This window comes from Aptenodytes forsteri, unplaced genomic scaffold (genome assembly GCF_000699145.1).
Source record: "Aptenodytes forsteri isolate BGI_AS27 unplaced genomic scaffold, ASM69914v1 Scaffold371, whole genome shotgun sequence".
Lineage (NCBI taxonomy): Eukaryota > Metazoa > Chordata > Aves > Sphenisciformes > Spheniscidae > Aptenodytes > Aptenodytes forsteri.
Window position 1 is genome coordinate 1,267,430 of NW_008795322.1, and position 19,423 is coordinate 1,286,852.

Genomic DNA, 19,423 nt, shown 5'->3' on the forward strand with positions numbered 1-19,423 from the left:
TGTTTATTGTCTATCTAAGTTTGTATGTATGCATATATCTAAAGAGTACAAAAGAGGGATAAATGTTAATTATAAGTACCATTTTTATTCATATACTAAAACTAACTATAAAAATTGATAAAATACTTGTAAATTGATATGCAGTCTGTATTATGCCCTGTAGGAAAATAAGCATACTCTTTTAATCGTTATTAATATTTTATGGTATGCCAAAACCCAGTAACGACTAACATAATATAAATAAACAGTAGCACAGACATCTCTGGTTGTTTTGTTCTTCATAAAGATACTGGGCACAAAAGACGAGCTTTGAGAGTTCCTTGGGAAAGTAGATCTGAGCTGAGAGTTTTGGTTTTATTCCAACATAAACAAAACAGCAGACTAGGGAATTTCAAAGAATTTCAGTTATGTTGAAAGTATTCTTACTTTCTGACCGCAGTTGTTACGGAGTATGGACAAAGTATGCCATTTCCTACTGGTGGGACATTCCTGCACATACCAGTTTGTGGTAAGCAAATTTATTCTGGCCAGAACAGGTCTCTTGGTGACAACTTCTATAAAACGTGGTTGTCGTGCTGCCAGATACCACAGTGTGAGTTCCATACAAATGGGCATGTATTCCTGGTTTTCTGTAAAAACAGGATATTTACGGGTATGGGATTTCATAGTGTTGTTTTATATTGGTAGGAATCTTAAAGAAACAAAAAAAACTTTATACAGCCTTACTAAAAAGGGTTTAAAAATCAGATTCCAGAAGACTCTCTTCCTCACACATGACACTTTATCATGGGCTGATAACTTTTAATAACTAGTCATCTTTACATGAAAGAAATCTAAACACATATGTCTGTGTATGTATGTACCTACATACTCCAACAAACCTCCAGACTAGGAAACCAGGACCAAAGAAGCAAAGGAGGGATGGATGCAGCCATAGACTTATTGCACTAGAGAAACCTCTTCTGGAAATGAGAATGACTATGAACTACAGTTGAATCTGGTCTCTCACTTTCACAGTCATATACAGTAGGAAAGAGAAAAGCTTTCAACTTTGGAAGAATCTTTGGAAACGTGTAATCAGTTTGGTTTTATCCCCAGTAACGGGGATTGGGGGGGTTATTACTAGAGTATAAATATGTGAACTGTAATTTTGCCCAGGCTCTGTGTGCAGGCAGCTGTGGAGGGCAGCTAGCAGGTAACGCTCCATGGCGAGCCTTTTCGCTGCATTGCCTTTGTTTCCTCTGTGCTATGTAGCAGTTAATGATTCTGATGAAGAACTTGGCTATAACTTTTAACATTGGGCTGACAAGGCCAAGGTGCTTGCATTTTTTTGTCAGTGCTGCATTCATAAGAGCTTGTATTTGTTGCACCTCTCAGCGAGGTGATTTCCTCTGCACGTTTGGCACAGAGGGCAATCTCAGAAATACATTTCAAATTCAGTACAAAGTGCTTCGCCAGGGATGTTGTGTTTGGTAGTTAACTTCTCTAGATTTACTCGCACAGCCGATCGGCACTGGCTGCTAATGAAGTGGATGATTTACGAATGCTAAGGGCATGGTTAGGATGGACCTGTTGACATCTAAAAGCAGAAGAGTGCACTTTGAGCCTCGGGAAACCATAAAAGCTTTTTACACTAGTGAATGCTTACTGTGCATTAGGAAGCTGACCTTAATGCCCCAGCACATTTAATTTCTTTTTCTTTTAAATTCCCCAAAATATTTTTTTATTTTATTATTTTTTACTTCTCCGTGTTAAAACTATTACAACCTACAGCTTTCTCTCATAAAACTTGTAGTTCATTGATTTGTCTGAGAGTCAGAAACTAATTTTCCTATATTAACACATGGGACTGGAAGCCGACTATCACAACATGCTCTAGCAAATACAGGACAACATATCACCTGTTACTACCTAATGTTTTCTTCCGTGAACTATTTTTATTATTGCTGAAACACAGTTTATCACACTGTGTAACTTACTGAAATGGTAACTGTTGAATCACTCGATGATTCTGCAGGTTTTGCTGGTGCTGTGGTCATGCGATCTACAGTGGTTTGGACGTGGGTTGTGATGAGAACGATGAAATGCTGTGTTGTGCCCTGCCTACACTGGGAAAGTCATGTCCTCAGAGCTCTGACTTTCAGTTACTGAAATTAAGTCACTGGAGCACACACATAGTGACATCTTGGCACAGCCTGCTTGTCAGCAGGAGATCTTGTGTTGTTCAGGGGGTTGTTTCACTCTGGAGGCAAGCTATGGTTTGCCAGCTTACATCAAACATGTGCGGACAAATGCAAATCTGCAGAAACAAGAAACACTGTGTTGCTAAAACTGTAAAGTACACCAGAACTAACACGGGCAAATGTGGGTTGTTTATGAAAAATGTGTTAGAAGTGCCATAGGGTGGAATTATCACTTACAAAGATCTCACTCCCACAGCTTAGAATAGCTTAAAGGTGCTGGAAAATAAGGTTCTGCACTGCTCTCTGGAGATCATGTCTATTTTGTCTTAATTATTATAGCTCTGAATATTGTTACTCTTTAATGCCATGTTGTGAAATCCATGATGTGCTCAGCACTCCAACCATACAGCATACAAGACAGCTTTTTTTTAATTCCCTTAAAAACCAACATACTAATTTAATTGGTTCCTCCTACTTCTTGAACTAGAATTGTGCGAGCAGTCAACATATAATTTACTTGGCCTACAAATACATCTGTGTGTGTTGGTATGTATATCCTCTTCTGTCATGCTTTTCATTTTCTTCTAAGATGAACAATGCCATTCATTTTAATATTTCTGTAGGAGCGGTATGTTTACCTTATCTGTATCCATTTTCTTCCTGCCTCTCTGACCTATCTAATGATGTGGTGTTCTTTCCAAGATACAAAACCGTCTCATGTGAAGTTCAGTTATTGACTTACTCCAGAATGTCTGAACAGCTCGGTCCGTAATTATGCTCCAGATTGTTGAGGTACAGCAGTCACTCTCAGTAGAGCTTCTTAACGGTATTTCTTCGCGTGGCCGATTCTAGTCATTAGTCAGTTGAGATCAAGTCCTTTTCTGGTACTGTAACAGTGAGGCAAATGGAAAGAAGTGAAAGAAGTATTCCAAAACTGTAAGATGGACAGGCATATCCTAAGAGAAGTTCTAACTGTGGTGCATGTCGGTGTGTGTGAGCAGGTGGAGAACTTCTACTGGTTTAAGTAACTCCTTCGTGCGGGGCAGCGTGTTCGCAGTGTTCTTGCCATCTTCCACCTCCGATGGACAGTGATGGCAGTGAGACTGGGAGCACTGACTGGTCCATTGGCTCTGTCTGAACCCAGCTGTGGTGGCAAATGCTGGGTATAAAATGAATCTTTCTCCACTGCCACAGAGAAATACAAAAAAAGAAGGATGATTACAACTTTCCTCTTGCAGGCAAGAGGTAAGCCTTCAGAAAAGTTGGAGGAGTCAAATGATTGATTTGTTGTGAAGGATAGTTAGAGGAGACAGCAAATCAATTTACTGAAGCGAGAAGTTTGTGGGAGGGTCTGCTAGGACTTGTGGCTAGGGAGGACTAAGTTAAATGATGCCCCAAAGTAAAATGAGGTAGATAAAGGTGGATGTTTCTGAAATGAAAGGAAGGAATGTAGAATTAAATGCAGATGTCAGAGCAGCAAAGAACCTACTCTTGCGCTTGGGAATTTATGATAGAGGTAAATTAAAGAAGCCAATTGTGGCAGAAAATTGCTTGAAGAAATTTTATAAACTAGAGATAGCTTCATAAGGACTGAGAAAGAAAGAGAAAGGGGGAAAAAAATCAAATCCCAATATGTTTCTGGGAGAGAAATGTTACAGTTTTTTAAAGTGAATCTGATTTCTGGTTGAGATATAATATTAATTTTCTGTAAGGAGATGACTGTTTAAGACTTTACTTGAGCTGTGCAATTTCCTTTATAGCCATTTTAGCCTTTTATGATAAGATTCTTTCACACTAATTTTTGCTGAAACAAACTGGTTTGTCTAAAATGAATCAGTGATGTCTTATGCTACAGTAGAATATTTCTCTAAAGTAAGAGGTAAATGTAGGAAAAACTTGTAAATAGAGAAGTAGAAAAATTATTTCCATGGTGGATTTTTTCCTATAAATCTTGTGATTTTGTAATAGTTCATGCATTTATAGATTCTAGATTTATAGATTCTAGATTCTCTGTGTGATGGGTAATAGGTGAGTCTAGATTTATAGATTCTAGATTCTCTGTGTGATGGGTAATAGGGGAGGGACATGCCATTTGAATCTTTAGTGTGATTCATTGATGTGTTAAGAATAGAAGTATAATATGCCATGATACTTTGCTATCTTCTATTTACTGCTATTGGCCTTTCTAAGATTGTTTAAGAAGAGTCTAAAAATTCACTGGTGTAACATAGTACTTTAAAAATTTCCATGAAACAGATGTGAGATTTTGTAAAATTCCTCATTCACAGGATTCAGGACAATGCAGGATTAGGTCTGTTGTCTTAAAGTTTATGTTTATCATACATATTTAACACAGAAAATAGTTTTGCATTTTTGATGTGATCTGCAGCTTTCCAGAAGTCTTCCTCCATCCCTGTTGATGTATCTTTTGTCTAACATCAGTTGCGTGACACATGCTCATTTTGCTATGTATCAGAAGCAGCTGGTTTTGAGGGAACTCTTTTATGTAATTTTCTTTGTATGTCATTTAGCATTTTTATTAATTATTTTAGCTGTGATTTTTATATTTGCAGTGGTTACATTTTCTTAGTATAATCAGTGTATGTCTACAAAGGAGAACAAATGTCTTTCCCTGTTTCAAAAGGTTTATCTTTTTGGGCTTTTCAGTTAATATCTTAATCAGCAGTGTCTCTTAGTACCCAGTGACTGAGCAGCAGTGACATTTTTGTTCTTCTCATTTTCATTTTATTCCAACTCTTTGTTTGCTAAAGAAACAGAATGGGATGATTGTTTTAGGATGTTGTCAGCATAGGTTCCTTGGGCTGGCTGATATAAATCTTGCCGAGTGTACTTGTGCCAGGTACACTGCTGCATCGGAATTGAACATAGAAATTTTGAAGGACATGAAAAGTTTATGATGTTTGCTTTTTGAGTTCCTCTTCACTAATATTGAGCAGCAGCATATGTGCTCAACTACGTAGAGGAGGAAAGGAAAGAGGAGCTGGTGCGTTTGTATAGCCAGCCTATCTGTTCTGCTTGTGATTGCCTAGAAAATTCCATTTGGTTCAGTCAACAGGTTTTATGCCGCCTCTTCTTTCTTTCCAACTGTTCCCTTTGAGATAAGTCTGGAATAATAAAGAAAGGAAAAATATTATTTTTACCTTTGAATGCTGAGACTTTATACATGTATAGATAGATTATAACAGCTTTACATTCTTGTAATAAAGGTGTTTCATCTTTATGTATTTATGTTACAACAGGACTGACAAGAATATTTAAAGGATTGTGGGACAAAGTGTTTTCCATTTCCCTACTTCAGAAGGGGATCATTTAAATAACTGTTCTTTGATTTCTCTTGTTGATAACATTTCAATTCACACATAATATTAAGCTATACTTGCATTTAAAAAATCAAATAATCTGTAAAAATAAAGCATACTGACCCAGAATCTTTTTGGTTAATTTGTGGGTTGTGGGTTTGTTTTTTTTTTTTTTTTTGCAGTGAGCCTTGGATCAGTATTGCCTCTATAAAAGTCATTTGGAGTGAGTTCAGATCTTTCATTTCAGTAGTACTTCATAAGGTGTAGGAAGTAGAATAATAAAGAACGTGGAGAACATAATCTGAAAAGGTCTAAGGGCCACTGTCATGTAAGTTGTGAGAGTGTTTCATATTCCTTAAGATTTTGAATTTACACCAGGAGCTTTAGTGCAATAATCCTGAGATAACAGAATATTTTTTATGGAATACATAAATCATAGGTATTAGAGAAGATCATACAAGACTTGCATATCCTTTTAGAAAATTATCGCAATCTTTATAAGTGAAATTATTCCCAGTCTCTTGCATATGGACAGAATAACGCACCTTATAATAAATTAATGAAAGTGGCTACTGTGTATGATTTCACTGCCATGTATTATTTCACTGAAAGTGTGCTTAATCTAAGACAAGTAGCAATTCAGTGTAAATAGTTTAGAAATCCAGTGATGGCCATTTTCTGTGTTTTGTGCCATTGCTTTTCACATCCTCCAAATGTTTATTTGCAAATCTCTTATGTTAAGTGAGATATGCAAAACCCTCAACTTCCATCAGAATGATGCTTCAATGATTTTTATCTCAACTATTTCTAAAAGCTCAAATTATTCCTGGAATACATCATCTGGAAGAATTAAAGCAATTCTCCCTAATAAGCAAACTGCCATTTTCTTTAACACGTACAAGAGCTCTGCGTATAAAATAGTAGCTCCGTTGATACTGTTTTCCTTAATCCACTAGGATGTATTTTTTTTTCTACAAAATCAACAAAAGAGGATGGTTTAAAGTGATCTTTGTTTTTGTAAGTTCATATCTATGACCTTATCTACCTGAAATTAGAAAATCCAGTTTTTGCACTTTTTTCTAACAACATGTAGTGTTTTGGTGGAAAAAATTGAGTTCTAAATCTTGCAAAGCTTCCTGTATTTCTCTGTAAGCTGTTTCAAATTTAAGTCTCTGCTATCATGTCTTCACTATTTTTGGTGTTCAAACTAGCTAGAATTAAACCAGACCAGGTATGTGTACATGTTACCGTGTTTTGGATTCAGCATTAAAAATCCTTTGCTAACATTTTTGCTGAAATTCCAAGAGTTTCATATTTATCTGCTTAGGGCCAGAGCTTGTAACTGAAGTATCAGATCACCTAACGCATTCCCTCAGGTTTCACGTGCCCCATATCTGTAACGGACTGCTGGGAATTCAGATGCAGAAAAATAATTATTTGCAGTAATTTAGAAAAAAGCTTGACTTATACAGTACATTGCTTAATAAGAGTATCCTCTACAATGTAACAGAGTCTGTTCTATAAAAATACATAACAAAAATAAAATACATTTTCATGTAACACATCTGCAATATTTGGAATCTGGAGGGGCTCTGGAAATCAGAGAGCGAGAGAACGTGTGTGTGAATATGCATCTGTTCTGAAAGGTGTCTTCCAAATTCTAATCTTATACATTAGAACATCTTCCAGTGTTCTAGTGTATTTATGACAGTAGTTTTCTTCCCAGTCTTATCAAAGAGAGGGCATTTTCTCTCTCATCTTGGCATTAGGAATAAAAATTGTCTGTTGCTTTAAAAATTACTGTATGTGTGACTCTGCTCTTTAGTTTGCCATTTTTAAAATGAGGAAAATGATGCTTCCAGAGGAGTGATACTAGTATCAGTTCATTATTGTTTGTATAAAACAGGAGGACTGTGCTTGAAAAGTTTTCCAGTCCAGGCATTATTAGCGGAAGCGGACCTGCATAAACTAATTTAATCATATATTTATGGAAGATGTGATTTCAGATACTATGTTCTGTGTTTTCTTTTTCTCTTTCCCCCACCCTGCCCCAAGGGGGAAAAACAATCTCTCATTCAATAATTAATGAATAACAGAAAATAAAATAGAAAACATGGTAAGTGTCAGGAAACGTATTTGAGAAACAGTGTGTGTCAGGATTAAAATAAACTTTAAAATAGACGGTGAGAATGCACATGGACTTAGGTACAATACAGTTGGTAGAAGACAGTCAGAAACTGATTTATCTTAAGTGAAGACACCTCATAGGATTAAGTTCAGACATCCTTAACACCACTGTAACACCCGCTTGTCAACGTTCTTCAGTACTTCGGAAATACTCCTCCTGCCTCGCCCGTTATTTAAAAGACTCAGATCTCCCCTGATCCCTTTGCATTCTTAATTCTCACCTCGTTTATAAAACCTATGGAGAGCACAGGGTTTATTTTTTCTTGTGTTCATTATTTTACCTTCTAAACTTTATCTAACTGTCTTCAGTTACAATAGCAGCAAAATTTTGCGGTAACGTGGTCTTCAGCACAGGCTGTGTAATCCCCGTGGATCGCTAATCTGTGCCGATCACACTGCTGCCGTGTCGTTGCCACACTCAGTGATGGGTACAACAGGAGTAGACAAACTCTGCCTCTGCTGCATGCCTGTGCTCTGAGCGTATTTCTGATCAGAGTAGGGACAAGATAACAGATGCACCAGAGGTAATACTTGTATTAAGTACTTAAGTTTTAAAGCCATCCAAATATCTGGGCCAAGGAATCTTGTAAAGATGTCTAGACAATAATAAGAGCACATCTATGTGATGATAACTTCCCTGAATCTCCTGGGCGGGCCCATTACTTGTACCTATGTATGTAAATAAACCCCAAAACCCCAAACACAACAAACAAACAACAAAAAAACCCCAAACCAAAAACCCCTTCAAAACACAAAACCTCAAAACCTACTGAGAATGCTTCTGAGCCTGCCTGATTTGCGCTCCTGCCACCATGTCCCAAGCATACGAATCTACCGTAAGTATGGAGGCAGTTAAGTATCAGTGAAATTCTGGCATTGGTGTACCTTGGCCTCAGTCCCTCAGGACTTCCAAAATCTCTTTCTTCAGTGCAGCCTCCCTAGGTGATGCCCCGGCCCGCCGAGGCTTCTGATGAGTTGTAGGTTCCCTCCTTCCAGAAAGACAGCATAGCAGACAGATTTATGTAGGTCATCAAGAGAAGTAATTTCATAATGTTATTGTTTATTATGTTTAGCTGAAAAAAATAAAGGTTAGAATTTTATAATTCTTCCTGAAATAGAATTACTATTCTCTTGACAGCAAACCCTATTAGCACAGCTAAATGTATGGTATCAGGGTAGGATTTTTCCTGTAACTTTAGAAGGGATTCCTGATCTAGAGTGAAGATGAGGTTGGTATACGTATGAGTATTAGGGGAAGTGTGATGGGACTTTGTCAGCATCTTTGGATAGCAGTTTCCCATTGGAACAAGTAAGTAAGTATTTTCGTACTGTTTTTCTTGATGGACAGCTGATGTGCATAGTTGTCCAAGGGAAGGGAAGAAGGTGCAGAGAGGCAGATAGGCACCAGTTTCTTTTGATTAATAAGAATGCAATACAACTTTAAATGGATTTTACCATAATAATATTGGGATTTCAGACTCTATCCTAACCACATGTAAGGTAACAAATGACAGGAGTATGTGATTACATACGTCTATGCTTGTAAAAAGACTCATATATATTTTTCACAAGTTGTGCTGATATAGCCCACAGACATTCTTGGTTTAAGTGGGGCGATGGATCTCCCTTACATTGACCTGCCTTAGAGCAGATGGAGCTACTCTTACTATGCTTACCCTTGGTGACTCCTACATGCGTTTCGTTGTTCCTCCCTATTTTACAAGTTACACGGCTTGCATTCAATCTGAATTCTGTGCCATAACTTAGGATACATACTGGATAATTTACTCAGAGACTTGATAAGAAAAAAAAGTTATTTCCAAGCATACTTCTTTATCTCTTGAGGGATTATTTATGGTACAAGTGCCTGTTCTGGACATACTCTTGCCACCTGAAGAACAATCTGACTTTTTATTTTATTTCATATACTAAGAACTACAATGTGCACTAGAAAAATCAAACATACTTTATAAGACAAATAGTCACAGCTGGGGATAAGGAATATAAATAGGATGACATCAAATGAAAGGAGCTGATGATCCAACAAGGCTTCTATAGATCATGTTGTCTCTAATGTCAGGAGAATTGCAGATTAGTCTTGCTGCTCTTTATAAGTAAGCCTATTTATCAACTTTCTGGAAAAATCTAATTTAAGGTGGCACATTTTCCTTAGTTCTGCCACACTTCAAAGCTTAAAGTGTAGGGGTTTGTCAGCCATTCTCTCCTGGCTATAATCAGCATGCGAGATTCCCGTTCAGGCCTTTCTCCAGCAGCCAGGTCCAGGCTACTCCTGGCCGACTCCGATAATGTAATTTTACTTTGCTTGTTTAGTAAAGTAAAAAAACTAGGAAGCCTTAGCTTTTAACAACTTTATCCAATTCAGACAATGTTCAGAGAGAGAGAGCGCCATTTAAATTGCAAATGTTCATTATAAGAAGCTGGATTTCTATAAAGTACAACTTAGTCACACCATAGAGAAAGAAGATGACAAGCCCTAGAAAAAAACCCATTTGGACAAGGATGGATACTGGCAGAGGCTATGCTATTTTTTCTGAATAACCTACAGAAAGAGAAACTATTTTTATGAAGGGATATAACAAGAAATGTGAATTTTAACAGCTCCTGTGAAAATATGCAGGAATATAAACATTCATAGTTTTGCTACCATGTACTACATTTTTAACATGATGCTTTATATCCGAGTCACAAAACGGATTTGTGTACATTTATATTCGTTCTTTAAAAGCTAAGTAGAGCTCAGGCAACTAAAACAAGCTGTTTGATATTATGTTCTTTTTTTTTTCCCCTTTCACTTGATGTAAGAATACCTTCGCGTATAATGTCACATTAGTTTTATATATGTAAATACTTTCAAGTCAGAACATGTAGTGTGAGCATATTTTATCAGCTATTACCACTAAGATTTTTACATATATGAACTAAAAAAAAAGTTGTGTTTATCAAAATTTAAAGTAATTTTGCTCCTTTAGGACTATCTGAATTTGTGAGAATGGCTCTGTTCTTATATCAGAAAGAATTTAACTATGCATCGATTAAGAAATTTTTATAATTTCTGAAATTTGGGAAACTTGTTTAAGTATGTTAGCAATGACGTGCAAGATAAAACAGAAGTGTAACACAGTATCTGATTGTTACTTAAATGTAATAAAATCAGTTGAACAACAAAGTCTTCAATAGCATGTTCTCATAGATAGGCATTTTCTTAGCCATTCCAAAATGCTGATACTCTTACAGAGAGCTTTAGAATAAATCCGTATAATTCCTGTGCATGACATTTTGAAAAGACCAGAGCTGTGAATATCACACCTGATTGCTTTTAAGTCAAAAGCTTTCATGTGCAGGAAATAATGTTTCAATTAAAAAGAGAGAGAAGGGGGAGGTCATTTGACATTACTACATTGCATTCAAAATCATGTACAGAAAAAGAAGATTAGAGCAAATTCAGTAGGCTGCTGACTCAAAGCTGAACAGACTTAAACGTTTGTATCACCTGTTCAAAAGATTGACAGGCCACAATTTTAGTATCAAATTACTGTATCAAGTCTCAGAACTTGGTGGTCTCAGTCTGTTGATTTTTGAAATTTTGCTATTGCTAGTTACCAAGCACTTGGTTTTATTCTCCATTGTTCCAACTTCAACTTTGTCATCATTTAGTGTCCGAAATCTATAAATTCCCTCTACTATAATTTCAACTGTGAAGATACTGTGTAAGATTACAAATACTGACAGCAGGTGGAAAGAACTTCTACACCTTAATATACTGACTTTACTTTGTGCTTTTCCATGTGAACTGTATTTGATTTACAATTAAAAGTATATATATGCACTTGTAAGATTAGTGAGCATTTTAATTTTTAATACTACGTACAGTATCTGACATCTCACTGGAGATTCAGAGGAAATCCTTTCTCCTTGCATAAAACCAATAGGATGATTTACCCTAAAATTGCCCTTGAAATAGATACTTTTTCTACTAATATTTGGAATCATTTCTCCCAAATGACATCTCCTTTCCTGTAAGATGCTTGATCATTGAATCCTGAAATACAGATTTGGGTTCTGCTTATGGTGGGGTTTCTTTACAGAACCATTAAGAAAAAGAATTTGCCACGTGAAGATTCACCATGTATGTATGGATTTGCTAGCTGTATAAAAAAGCATTGTTCTTCTATGGATGACCTCCTTGCACAGAATGATAGTTTTATCCTTCTCTACATCATTATGTTTGCTGTACAAAAATCCTGCTGTGCTACATCATAATAACATGTAATCTTCTTGCTCAGTTTAGCTGAGATTTAAGGAGCCGCTGTTCATGGAAGCAGTTTTCTAAAGTCTGATCTATAATTTACCAGAATCAACCAGGCAAAAGAGCAAGAGGCTTTATAAGAGGGATACAGCCCTTAAAACTCTTAAATGAAGATTAGTTTAAAGTTTTACAATCCGGTACAGAACCATCTGGCAAATCTCATGTCAGGCTTTGTTAAACCTCTGAGCTTTCCTAGTATGCTGTAGTCATTCAACCCCCACCCCACACCCTGCCTTTATCTTCCTTTCCTGTCTCCTGCCAGGCACCCGCTTTACTCATAGATACGTTGGAACGAAAGAAGGAAAATAAGTAAGCAAAGAGCTGATTTTTCTACAGGAATAGTATAACAGCTGTAAAAGATGGAGGCTGTGGGTGTGCTGCACCTCTGGAAATCATGCCCTTATAATTGCTGGCTGGCTGGATATGCACTAGGTGATTTATTGCATCTTTGAAGAGGTAATTGCAAGATAAAAGCTGCCTGTTGGCAGAACCATTAGAGACTTGCTGGGTTAAATTGTGGCTTTTGAGGCCAAGGAATCACTGGGAGGATGTATAGCAACATCACAAGGCATTTTGATACTTTCAGAAATGGAACTGCAGTTGTTACAGCCAAAACAGTGTAGAAGTTGTGTCAGTGGTGATTCCAGGTTGCTGTTTGGTGTGGAAAGCCGATTGTTGCTGTCGTTCCTAAATCACATTTCAGGGCTCTAGACTGTGGGCTCCTCGCCAGTACCTCCACAAAGGGGTTTTCATCTGTGAGTTCCAAATTGTATTTTTGCTCTTTGGCAAAAGGCAGAGCTAATGTGTTTCTCAAACACAAAGCAAAAACCTTCCCATATGAATCATTACTAACACCTTGATTTCAGCTGTCCTATGGCTTTCCCATATACTTGTGTCATGCAGATTTATTTTCATATTTATACAAAGCTTGGAAAAGTGGAACAAAATAATTTGTTCTAGCAATCTGTTACATAAAATTATACTTTATTCACTTAAATTAACCCTTCTGTTCACCTTTCACATGAAGGATCTTAGGAGGCTGAAGGAGAGGACTGCAGGAATCCAATTACCTGAAATCAACTTACAGGCAAGAAGGAGGCATTGTTAATGGAGATAATCTCCTTCTCGGGCTTACAGCGTTTCTCTGTCTCAGTGTGATAATAAAGATGTTCTGCCTGGACAGTGAAATTAGTATACATGATTTCCTGATTATAATGTGGGTCAGAAAAATAGTGAAGTCTGCTGTTCCTGTCTAAAAATGTAGCTTTTGGCCGTAGACTTTAAACATAACTAGAAAAGACAAAAGCTGCCCCAAATAAACATGTGCAATCCCAACCAGACTTCGATGATGTAACATAGCTAATATGCTACTTACAAAATGTCTTTTCCTGTTTGTTTCCTAAATCTCACTTCAAGCCATACAGGATTTCAGCTTGAAAGACAATTTCATAAAGCACTTTTTTTTTCTTTCCTGTAAAGTGCAGGAGTGGAACACTTTGAGTCAGATGATCTTAATGCTGCCATAGCAATTTTGTAAGGCACCAGAGAAAAATGCATTGTATTATCTTTGAATTTCAGTCTGCTTTTGCTTCTCATAGCAATCAATAACCATTAGAATTATTGGTGGTAGTATCCATCTAGATAATTTTAGGGCTTTTCCAGAAATCAAGATACATAAACCAAAATTGTCATGTTGTAACTTTTTCTTTTCTTTTTAACTCTAATAAATCCAGATTTGGTTTGAAGAGAAGCAAAAAACTGTCAATAGGGAAGCGGGATGAAAAGGGAATGACACTTAGCTGAACAGATCCAGTAGTTAGTATTAGAATAAAAAGTTTGAGGGCCAGAACAAATTCCCTTTGCAGCCTGGAAAAGTGATGGTCATTGAAAAATTAGTCATATCCATGGGTCAAGTTACTAGAAATTTTTATTATTATTTTAAAACCCCAGCTTACAAAGCTGAGGCCAACCTATTGAACATAATTTAACTTCTTTCCAACAAAAAGGGAAGGACTTTCCCACAATTTTAGAGTATGTATTTTGTATTAGAGGCGGCTGCCTGGCAGCTCAGGAGTCCTGGCTGTGGGAAGCTAAGGGGTATGGCAGGCTCTGCGACTAGGAGTGCAGCTCGAGCTGAGTTTGGCAGAGGCAGAGAGCGGGCAGCTGCCTGCCTCTGCCTGCGGAGCAGGGTGCTGTTTGCGTGCACAGCTGGACGTGGCAGCTTCCTCTCATTGCTGCTTCTAGTGTGATGCACTGTGGAGAGGGAGAGGCAAAAGCGAGAGCTCAGCGGGTGGCTGTCAGACAGGATCGCAGGGAATGGGCGTCCCTCTTCCTCAGTCACCTGCATCCCACCTTCCTGACCTACACAGGGGACTGGCAGGGCAGGATCCTAGACAGAGAGATGGACCAGTACCTTAGGGCAAAGAGAGACTGGGGTTGAGTCTGACGGAGAAAATAGGTTGAGCAAATTAGCAGTGTCTTGTAATGGATCAGCCTAAACTGTACAGACACTGGGAGCCGAGTAGCGCAGGGGGAGGATGCCATCAGAAGGGAGAGCTCCTTCTGTGCATGTACAGTTGTTGTAAGATTAGTTTGAATTATTTCAGGTGCACAAGAGATTTCCCCCTCATATTTCAGGGTGGGGACCATCAGTGTGGCATCTTAAAGATAAACATGAAGTCTGCCTTAAAACAATGACTTTCATAACCTTTAAAGTCTATTTTACAATTTATTTTCTCTGGTAGATTTTGGAAGCCTGGATATTATCTGTCAAGCTGTCGTAAGTAATTATATGTTTGTTAACTTACTGTTCCTAATAAACAACAAGAAATATTCATGATGAATTTCACTTTTCCCTAAAAAAAGATTTAGTAACTACTGTGATTAAATATTAAAGCTTTCTTTTGCTGTTACAACTAGACAGAAAATTCCAAATATCAGCAAAATATTTTGTGCACTATCTTTTTACTACCTGGCCATTATGCTGGACTTTATTGATTGCTAACATAATTGAACAGGGTAATTTCTAGGTGGTCAGGTGGAAGACTGATGTGACTGGCTGTATAATGACTCAGCAAACTAAAACTACTTTCATACTGTATCACTGAAAATACCTGAAAATTGGACTTTCTGTGGATAGACAGGATTGCCTGGCCTTGGGGAACAGTTGATAGTATTGCGTTTCCCACTGGGCAGAAGAGATTACTGAGGTAAAGGAAACCCTTACAGCCAGCAAGACCTTACGGGGTTTCCTGTCTTTTTTTGCCTTCCCCAGTGCTTGTACCAGGGCAGCGATACGGGGTGTCAGGGAATGATTTAGAGCAACATGAGTCTCCCTCAACTCCAGCAGAGGGGGGCAGATCTCAGAAGGTGTTGGATGAATGGTAGGAGCTGAATCAGTTGTCCGGATACGCCCCGTGCTTGTGGAACGGTAGTTGGCTGTAACAGAAGTGACAGGTGGTTCATCAAACATGAAAAAACCCTAATTTATTCCAGAAGACAAGCCTGCCTGCTAGAGAAATTGTAATCGGTGCGTGTACAAGAGCTAAAGGAGCTTTAATGGCACTGCTGAAACCATAACATAATATCCAGGTTGAAATCATTCCATCTTTATCTCATTATGAGTACAATTTTCTTCTATATGTGAAACTTAAATGTCAAATTGAGGAAGTGGAGGGAACATAAACAAAAGACTGTGGGCATATTCTATTGTTTCTTTAAAGGAACTGTAGAAGCTGCAGAAGGCTGTGGGAAGATGCTAAAAGCAAAATGGGGGGGATAGAGGCTTCCAAAAACTTCCCACTTTTAGTGGGAAGTTTAGCTCTTTAGTAAGAGCTTCTTTACCTGTGCTGGAAGAAAGAAGCTCCCAAGAGGATTGTCTATCATTACCACATTCCTCTTTAAAAAAGAGAAGAGAGAACTTGTGAATAAGTGCTGCTTATGTGATCCATTAAGAATGTGTGTATGTCTCAGCAAGCGGTAAGTAGGGAGCTTGTATACTAGAAGCACAATTGCTATAGTAGCAGGTAGTTCAGAACAGGTATTCGCACGATTTAAGTTTTGCAGCATGCTGAGTTGGAAGCTGCAGCAGATGTGCCGCTAGTTAGCGGTACAAGTGCTGGTTCATTGTAAGCTATCTTGTGTGTAGGCACAGCTTACATATAAGATGTTTTTCTACACTGAAACGTGGCAATACAAATACCCTTCCAGATACTCTGTGGCAAACCAGATCTCTGCTGTGTTGTTAAGGCCTTTAATTTTTAGAGCTCAATTCCTTTAGTTCTGAAATGGCATTGTAAAAATTGAATGAGAGCTAGAAAGAAATTGTGTACTGTATGTGGAAAGCCTGTAGGGGCTGAAAGCAGTTACTGCTTGGGTTTTTTCTTTCTTCCACGTGCTCCAGGATGCAGGCTACTCACTGACTAGTAGTTGCCCCAGAATCTGCTCTGTTTTCACTCTTGCTGTGTTTTGTCACTACTTTCCGACGCTTGTCTTTGGAGGGGTGAAAGGGTCTCATTGGGTGCTGGGTAGTGGAAACAGTAGGAAGGAAATGAAGAACACAAGGTGCTAGTCTATAAGAAATTCAGCATTAAGAGGTGTTTGAGTCTTCATTAAGTCATATCCAAGATTTAAAGTGTGGTTTTCAACTGTTACTCAAACGTTTTGAGTATTGTCTCACCTAAAGGTACTTTTGCATCCCTTTTCTTCATGTACTCATGCACTTGCTTTTTCCTTTTTTTCTCTGCTCTACAATAGAACTGACTGGACAAATGTTGTGTAAGAAACTGATGTGAAATTCCAAGGAAAACTATTTCTCAAGAAATAGTGTGATTTTTTTAATGTCAGTTCCTGGCAGGTTATCCCGTATGGAATTATTATGGTATCTTGGCACCACAATTGATATGTTTAATAATTTTCATTATGTGTTTGGGTCCCTTTGATGCTTGATTATTACATTTTAAAAAGATTATAATGTAGAATATATTTGCTTTTGAACATACGAAAAACACAACCTTCCCTTTCCAGATGCATTCATTTTAACTCTGTTTAGCATTCACTAAATCTGTGGTTATTTCTTTTTTTCTTTGGAAATGCACTTATTGTTCTATTTCAAGAATGAATCGTGTTCCATTGCTACCCCAAAATATAACATAACAAAAACGGTAAAAATGACTGCCTGTAATCTATTATTACAGGCAATCCAACCTGCCAAAACAGAATTGCCATTTAATAAGGTGTTTTTTGAAATGAGCTCTGTGAATGCTCCATGCTAACTGAAATTGCCCGCGAATTCTGTATTTAAAAAGATGTTTCCTTTTAAGTGGCCGTATTTTACTATATATGACAGAAAATCCAATGGCATATATTTCCCTCTCTTTGTCAATCCTTGCAGTCTCCATGGGCATTTAGATCACTCTGATGTGAGACCTGGATAAGATGCTATTTATATAACGTATTGTCAAAGGCCTTATCCAAAGGGTAGTACGTTAGAGATTTTGTATTTTAGGAGGAGGAAAATCCTGGCACTACTTAAATAGTGTATTTCAGCAGAGGACCTTTTTTGTGAGTGTCATTGTTCCCATTTTACGACAGAAAGAATTTAGGGAGAAAGAAAATATGAGAGACTTGTCTGTATTTTTGCAGCAATGTGTAAAGTTCTTTCCCTGGGAAATTCATACGGAGAAAATAAAAAGGAGCCAACATCCTATTCAATGCTCAGTCCCAGTACTCAAAAATCTTGACGTATTTGTTATTGAAGCAGACCCGTTACAGATATTAACAAGTATTTGCAGGGTATTTTGGTAATATTAAAAAAAGGGAAGTGTGAAGAGTCAGCAAGTCTAATTCTATGAATTAATTCTACTTTAATCTATTTGATTATACTGGCTTTTGATTTGGGGTGGTCGATCTTGAAATATTCCAAGGTAGTGAAAAGTTGAAGAGACAAGAAGCCATTAACTGCTCAGTCTTCTGGCTCCAGCTCCAAAGAGCATTGAGGAAAGGCAAGGGCTGTCATCTGAAAACGTGGCTCCCCTGCCCAAATAATGCAGACTTTAAAAAAGTTTTCCATAATGTTTCTTTTAATTCACCTATTTAAGTTAGTTCCACTGCAGCCTATGTCCTTCTTACAGGGTGTCCATTGAACATAGCACAGCCTGGGTAGGAAATGGCAGAGAAACCGGAGTCAAGTTCTCTCTGAAATTCTGCTGCTGAACTTTACTCTGTTGGCAAGTCATTTCATATTTTTGTCCGAGGTTTTCATCTGCACACACAGATGAAAGTGTGTACCCCCACACCTTAAAAGTTAAAGCAACTCTATAAAAAATAAGTTACTTCGCTGCAAAAATATCAGACCTACAGTCTACTCCAAATGTATGCAGTTGTGATACATTACCATTATTTTTATGAATTTTGTACCTGACTGTTTTATTCCCTCAAGGGAAATTAATGCTGAATGCTGATAGAGCAGTTGAACATATAACTGATGCATACTTTTCTCTCCTAAAAGCACACAAAAGAAATGGGAAGGCCACAAACTCCTTTGAAAGAAACAACCTTGGAGCCTTGGACTCAGCCACAGGTAAGCTGGAACAGCTTTTCTGATAATGTTTTCTTCTGTAACAGTGGTTTCTATACATCTTAATAGAATCAGCCTGGGCCTCTAAAGAAACTCTGCAACAGGTAGCAGGGTGGTTCTTAGCATCGTATGTCAAAATGATTTCTTTCGCTGTTTGGCTGCCCAGACTATTGGTAGTGTCCTTTTAGTTAAAGTTTCAGCTTTTTTCTAAGGCAGAAATGCCAGGATTATCTTGCCTTCGGTGTGTGTTCCTTATATGCTTAAAAAACTTTGCAGAACTTTACAAAACAAAACTACTTTCTGAATGGTGTGTCAAGAAACTGCGAGCATCTCCTGGTGTAGAAATGAAGTTTGTGGAATTTTGTTATTTTGAGAGCGGGGTTTGAAAGATCAACCTTTTGATTCGTAAGGATTTAACCAAAAATGAAGCAACACTTAATCATGCAGAAAGAGATAAAGAAATGGGGATATTAACATGCAATCTTCCTTAACACAGTGTTTTGGGATGTTTTGGCCTTGCAGTGGTGTACTTACTTGAGCAAATCAGTCATTATAAATTTCTTACATGCAGGAGTTCAGAGCCTTTTTTGCTATCTAGTCCCTGTGTATCAGTGTACTGTACTGCACACTGAAATATGTGGCTTCGGAGGTGATGGGAGGGAAGGAAAGAGGCAGTTCATAGTGTAGGTGAAACTGGGTGTTGCTGTTCCAAGGATAAGGATTGGGACTGTATGAGAAAAGGCGCTGGAGTGGGGTGGAGATGAAGTAGGGTGCCGGGAAGACCAACCTGGAGAATCAGGCTGCTTCTGCAAATTCCCAGGGGAAGATA

The 19,423-nt window shown here is 37.8% G+C and overlaps 1 protein-coding gene across 1 annotated transcript in view; it reads left to right on the plus strand.

Moving 5' to 3' along the window:
* Window positions 1-19,423, plus strand: part of LOC103899476 (protocadherin-11 X-linked) — a 532,785-nt gene that overhangs the window by 237,659 nt on the left and 275,703 nt on the right. Inside the window, exon 4 of the mRNA XM_019472250.1 lies at window positions 18,526-18,597. Coding sequence (XP_019327795.1) covers window positions 18,526-18,597 — 72 coding nt within the window. The remainder of the gene's footprint in view (window positions 1-18,525; window positions 18,598-19,423) is intronic.